This window comes from Sturnus vulgaris, chromosome 27 (assembly GCF_052056855.1).
Source record: "Sturnus vulgaris isolate bStuVul1 chromosome 27, bStuVul1.hap1, whole genome shotgun sequence".
Lineage (NCBI taxonomy): Eukaryota > Metazoa > Chordata > Aves > Passeriformes > Sturnidae > Sturnus > Sturnus vulgaris.
In genome coordinates, this window is record NC_142269.1 from 3,472,769 (window position 1) to 3,479,324 (window position 6,556).

The following is a 6,556-nucleotide window of genomic DNA, read 5'->3' on the forward strand; positions in this document are numbered from 1 at the left end:
CTCTCCCAATCCCCGCTCCCAGCTTCTCTCATCGACTCCGGGCACGATTTCACCCCTTGCAGCCGAGACCCACCGAGTTTTTTTTTTTTTTTTTAATAGGGCATCAATTATTTATCAGATTTGATCAATCCCGTGCCCCCGAGGAGGGCGAGGCTGGCGATTGGAGCCGCCGTAGCCACGTGCCCGCGCGTCACCGGGGCCGGCAGAGGAAAAAAAAAAAAAAAAAAAAAAAAAAAAAAAGACGCGCACACACACAAAAAAAAAAAAAAAAAATAAAACACACCTCCTTTTTGGTGTAAATCTGCACTCTTAATTCCCTAATATATCACGGTACCTCGTAAAACCGACACTAAAACGTCCCGACCTACAAATCACGCGGCCAAATTATGAGTTCATTGTATTACAGCAACGCTTTATTTTCCAAATACCAAGGCGCGGGCTCCGTTTTCCCGGCCGGAGTTTTCCCGGATCAAACTTCTTGTGCTTTTTCCTCGGCCTCTCCTTATGGAGCTCCTGCCACTTCTCCCTTCTCCCCTTCCGTGCCCTCCATTTATCCCGGCTGCTCTTCTTCCTCTTCTTCCTCTTCTTCCTCTTCTTCTTCTTCCTCCTCTTCCTCGGCTCACCCGCACGCTCCTGCGGGCGTTTATTCCTCTCCTTACGGCCTGGAGCCCAATTCCTTCGGCCTGCCCTGCTCTGCTTTCGAGCGCGGCCTCTCCGCCCTGTGCGCTCCCGACGCGCCCGAAGCCGCCTGCGCCAAAAGCGAGCGCGGAGCCCGCGCGGATCTGGGGAGCGACGGAAATTTCCGCATTTATCCCTGGATGAGGAGCACAGGTAAGGCAGGGAGGAGGAGGAGGAGGAGGATGAAGATGATGATGATGAAGGGAGGGGGTTTAAGGGGTGGGGGGAGTGTGAATTATTTGCTGGAGTGAGCCTGGGGGGGGGTGAAGGAGGAGGAGGAGGAGGAGGAGGAAGGTGGGTGGGTGTTGGGGGGGGTGGGGGGATTGTCCCCAATTCGTTTGGTGGCGTTTCGGTAAAAAGGCGGCTTTGAAAAAAAAAAAGAGAGAAAAGCCACAAACCCCCCCCCCCCCCCACCCCGCTTCGCCGTAAAAAAAAAAAAATCCTTTTATCTTTAAATATTTCTCGGGGTTGTGTCTGTTTGTCCCCGAGGGGACAGACGGAAATCACCGGGAGCCCCTTCCCCGGCTTGGGAACACAGAGATGGCTCGGGGGCTGAAATTCGGGGGGTTGGGAGCTGCTCTCGTTGGTTTTGAGGTGACCAAAAATCCGCCGGCGGTGTCCCGAGAGCTGCCGTGTCAGGGACAGCAGAGCTCCAGGAGAAAAAGAAAAATTTAAAAAAATAATTAAAATTCTCCAAAAAAAAAAAGAAAAAAAAAATAAAAATCAATCAATCCCGCATCCCAAGCGGTGACAGCGCGGCCGGGATGGGGATGGAGGAAGGATGGATGATGGATAATGGATGGAGGGAGAAATAAATTAAGGTGAGGGCACGTTCTGTCCCAAAATCCGGCAGGAATTCACTTTTTGGGGTGCCCAGCCTGGATTTTTGGGGCTCCTGGGGCCGCCTCACTCCGGGTCACGCTGGCCCCACTCGTGTCCCAAAACCTCCGCTCCCGCCGTGCTCCCGTCTCGGGCTATTAACGTCAATTAATAATTAATAAAGATCCTGCCCCCCCTCCCTGCAAGGGTCCTGGGGTGGCCTCGCTTCCCCCCGGGGTGCTGCGGGGTCGGGCTGGGGATGGTCACGGTGTCGGTGGCCACGAGTGGGGGGGTCACAGTGTCGGGGGGGGGTCACAGTGTCGGGGGGGGTCACAGTGCCCGTGGTCACCCCTGGAACTGGTCCCAGTGTCCGTGGGACTGGTCAGAGTACCCCTGGTCACTCTGGGACTGGTCCCAGTGCCCGTGGTCACACTGGGAATGGTCACTGTGTCCGTGGGACCGGTCCCAGTTCCCGTGGCCACTCTGGGACTGGTCAGAGTACCCGTGGTCACTCTGGGACCGGTCCCAGTGCCCCTGGTCACTCTGGCACTGGTCCCAGTGCCCCTGGTCACTCTGGCACTGGTCCCAGTGCCCGTGGTCACTCTGGGACCGGTCCCAGTTCCCGTGGCCACTCTGGGACTGGTCCCAGTGCCCGTGGTCACTCTGGGACCGGTCCCAGTTCCCGTGGCCACTCTGGGACTGGTCCCAGTGCCCGTGGTCACTCTGGGACTGGTCACAGTGTCCGTGGGACTGGTCCCAGTGCCCCTGGTCACTCCTGGCACTGGTCCCAGTTCCCGTGGCCACTCTGGGACCGGTCCCAGTGCCCGGTGCTCCCTCGGGGCGCTCCTCTCACCCTCGGGATCCCCCAAAAGAAAGGAAAAGGCGCCGCTGTCCCGCCTGGGAACGGCGGGGACAAAGCCCGGGCTCCTTTTCCGGCCTCCAGGATCGCAATTCCAGGGAATCATCCCCGGAAAGATCCGGGAGAGGCTCCTCAGGAGAGCCGGGAAGGCCGGGGAGGGGGAGAGGAGCGCGGGATGTGGAGGCTGGAATTACCCCGGCGCTTTTTTGGTGGTCACTTCTCTCCATTACCCGCTCCATAACTCATCGGCTTTTACAGTTGATTTATCAAAGACCGAATATTTCTGCTCGTAAACACTTCATCCCCGCTTTTATCCGGCTTTAAGATTTAAGAAGCCCCCCACGCTCCCTCTCTCCTCTTTCAGCTCCAAAAAAAAAAAAAAAAAAAAAAAAAAAACCAAAACAAACCCCAAACCCTAACAAAAAAAACCACAAAAAAAAAAACAAAAAAAACCCCAGCAAGTTCTGGAATGAGCTGAGCCTAAAAGCAGAAAAATCTCGACTTGGGGGGGGCAGGAAAAGCCCTGGCAGCCCCCCCTTTTCTCGGCGTTCCTCGGGAATTCCAGCGGCGAGCAGGGATGGAGTTGTCATCCCCATTGAGCGGCGCTTTATGGCTCTGCCCTCCGCGGATTTTACAGCCCGCATTCCACCACCGGCACATTTTTATTTTACAGCTCAGCCAGCCCTATTTCGGCTTTTTTTTTTTCCTTTAGTGACTGGATCTTTTCTTGTTGTTGTTGTCGTTGTTACAAAAGAGGGGGAAAAAAAAATAAAAGGAAAAGGGGGGGGAAAAAAAGAGGGGGGAAAGGAATGGAAAGAGGGATGGGTTTGGGGGGGAAAAGGGGAGAGGAAGGAGAAGGAATTGGAGGAGAGGCCCCCCCGGAGCTGCTGCTGTGGGGAGAAAGAAAAAAGAGAGAGAAAAGAGAAAAAAGGAGAAAAAGAGAGAAAAGAGAAAAGAGAGAAAAGAGAAAAAAGAGAGAAAAAGAGAAAAAGAGAAAAGAGAGAAAAGAGAGAAAAGAGAGAAAAAGAGAAAAAAGAGAGAAAAGAGAGAAAAGAGAGAAAAAAGAGAGAAAAGAGAGAAAAAGAGAAAAAAGAGGGAAAAAGAGAGAAAAGAGAAAAGAGAGAAAAAGAGAAAAAAGAGAGAAAAAGAGAAAAAAGAGAGAAAAGAAAGGAGGGAGGGAGGAAGGAAGGAAGGAAAAGAAAGAAAGAAAAGAAAGAAAAGAAAGAAAGAAAGAAAGAAAGAAAGAAAGAAAGAAAGAAAGAAAGAAAGAAAGAAAGAAAGAAAGAAAGAAAGAAAGAAAGAAAGAAAGAAAGAAAGAAAGAAAGAAAGAAAGAGAGAAAAGAAAGAGAGAAAAGAAAGAAAGAAAAGAAAAGAAAATTTTAAAAAGAAAGAAAAGAAAAGGGAATTCTCAGAGCGTTCGGGCCGGCCGCGATCACAAACCGCAGCTGTGGAAAAATTCCCGAGCAGGAATCCAGGAAATGTCGCGACTGGAGGAGGAAAATCAACAACAAAGGCGGTGACGATCCGGGCTGCGAGCCGAGCGTTTCCCACCTTCACACCCCCAAAAAACCCCAAAAAAACCCCCAAAAATCCCCCAAAATCCCGATTAAAAGCCCGGTGACAGCTTCAGGAGAGCGCGAGCCGTCGGGTTCGTGGAGGTTTCAGATGTTTCTCTTTCCCTCCCCTGTTCTGTTGTTTTTCCGCCCCAAAACATCCCAGATTTTTGTGGTTTTTTTTATTGTTGTTGTTTTTTTGGGTTTTTTTTTAAGATGAAAATCTCGGCAGGAACTCCGGGCCCGCCCGCTGTTGGGAGGGCAGGAAACTTTGGGAACTTTCTTGTTGACGTGAGAGATTAAAAAAAAAAAAAAAAAGAAAAAAAAAAAAGAATAAAAAGGAAATTCGAGTTTGAGGGGGGGGGTTGGGAGCGGCGAGGAAAAAGTTGGAGAAGAAGGAAAATCCTTTAAAAATAAAAGGAAAAAATAAATAAATATAGGAAATAGGAATTGAAATGGAAATGGAAATAGAGATAGAGGTGGAGATGGAGATGGAAATGGAAATGGAAATGGAAATGGAAATGGGAATGGAAATAGAAATGGAATGGAAATGGAAATGGAAATGGAATGGAAATGGAATGGAAATGGAAATGGAAATGGAAATGGAAATGGAAATGGAAATGGAAATGGAAATGGAAATGGAAATGGAAATGGAAATGGAAATGGAATGGAAATGGAAATGGAAATAGAATGGAAATGGAAATGGAAATGGAAATGGAAATGGAAATGGAAATGGAAATGGAATGGAAATGGAAATGGAAATGGAATGGAAATGGAATGGAAATGGAAATGGAAATGGAAATGGAAATGGAAATGGAAATGGAAATGGAAATGGAAATGGAAATGGAAATGGAATGGAAATGGAATGGAAATAAAATGGAAATAGAATGGAAATAAAATGGAAGTAGAATGGAAATGGAAATGGAAATGGAAATGGAAATGGAAATGGAAATGGAACTGGAAAAGGAAAAGGAACTGGAACTGGAACTGGAACTGGAACTGGAACTAGAAATAGGAATAGAAATAGAAATAAAAATAGAAATAAAGATAGAAATAAAAATAAAAATTAAAATTTGACCCTGCAGACGGGGCTGCTCAAGAAACACAGCGAAAAACACACGGGGAAAAAAAAAAAAACCACCAAATTAAATCCCTAAAACTGACCCAAAATTTGCTTTTTTTTTTTTTATTTTTTTGGCAGGAACGGACAGAAAACGAGGCCGCCAAACTTACACCAGGTACCAGACGCTGGAATTGGAGAAGGAATTTCATTTCAATCGGTACCTGACGAGGAGGAGGAGGATCGAGATCGCCCACGCGCTCTGCCTGAGCGAGCGCCAGATCAAAATCTGGTTCCAGAACCGCCGCATGAAATGGAAAAAAGAAAATAAAAGCGCCGGGCCCGGCTCCAGCGGGCAGGAAAAAACGGAAGGAGAGGAGGATGAGGAGGAGTAAAAAAAAAAAAAAAAAAATTAGAGATGTGGATGAAGGGGGAAAAGGAGAGGGGAAGGTAAAAAAAAATAAAATAATGGGGGGAAAAACAGCGGAAAAGGAGTTAAAAGTAACAAAAAAATGGAAATAAAAAGGACTGTGAGTGAGAATAAATGAGAAAAAATTAAAAATATCCCCCCCGGAGCGCTGAGTTGCGTTTCATGACACTGAGAAGAAAATACTACCTATATTAAAATAAAAAAAAAATCTTTTTTTTTTTTTTGGTTTTTCTTTTTGTACCATAGAATATCTACCTATTAAACGTGGCTTTAGAGTCAGGATAGAAACTTTTTTGTAATTATTATTATTATTATTATTAATTTTTTTTTCGGTTTTGTTTTGTGAGCCTTCCTCTAGCGCCAGTAATTTGTACTTTTCGCTGCGTAAATTTGTTTTTTTTTTTTAATTTTTTATTTTAAATTTTTAATTTTTTTTTTTTTGGTGGGTGGCGGGTGGGTGATGAAGTAACGTGGTCGTGTTTTAGCACCTTTAACTTAGAAAAAAAAACCCCAAAAAATTAAAAAAACAACAACAAAAAAAAAAAAAACCTGAATGCAAATTAAATTTAGAACGTAGAATCCTGTACAGAATATTAATTATTATTAATTTTCCTTCCTCCCTGTAACCTCTGTGGGGGTTTTTTTGTGTTTTTTTTTTTTCTTTTTTGTCCGTGGAAAATTTTTGTTCGAGAGGGGAGGGAGGGGGCAAAAAAAAAAAAACAAAAAAGGGGAAAAAACAAACAAAAAAAATATATAAAAAAAATCGGAATTAATATCGTGCTACGTCAAATGTTGTATAGCAAAGTAGATTATTTAATGGCCGAGAAGTTGCTTTTTTGTTGTTGTTGTTGTCGTTGTTATTAATTATTATTAATAATAATAATTATTATTATTATTTCCCTTCGTCTGTGATCATTATTCTCGGAAATAAAAAGGAAATCTCCAATCATCCGCAGCGCCTTGGGTGCCTTCCTTTTCGGCTCGTTTAAAAAAAAAAAAAAAAAAACAAACAACTTTTAAAATTTATTTATTTTTAATTTTTTTTTTATTTGAAATAAAAGTGATGAAATGTGCTTTTATCCCGATTTTTCACCCGAATTTCTCCCCTTTTTTCCTTTGGCACGGCGGATCCGTCGCGGATTTCGGGAATTTTTTCC

General features: G+C 45.2%; 1 protein-coding gene across 1 annotated transcript; it reads left to right on the forward strand.

The window, feature by feature from the left end:
- The first annotated feature begins 332 nt into the window (after nt 1-332).
- Nucleotides 333-6,337, forward strand: HOXB7 (homeobox B7). The gene is made up of 2 exons (XM_088179626.1): nt 333-831; nt 5,111-6,337. Exons 1-2 carry the CDS (start codon nt 387-389, stop codon nt 5,362-5,364), a joined length of 699 nt encoding a protein of 232 aa, XP_088035752.1. The 5' UTR covers nt 333-386; the 3' UTR covers nt 5,365-6,337.
- Nucleotides 6,338-6,556: the final 219 nt, after the last annotated feature.

Bases quoted from the DNA above. Each gene is read 5' to 3' on its own strand.
- HOXB7 (XM_088179626.1), top strand. From the start codon at position 387: ATGAGTTCATTGTATTACAGCAACGCTTTATTTTCCAAATACCAAGGC. The intron at 832-5,110 runs GTAAGGCAGGGA...TTTTTTTGGCAG, and splicing joins TCCCTGGATGAGGAGCACAG to GAACGGACAGAAAACGAGGC.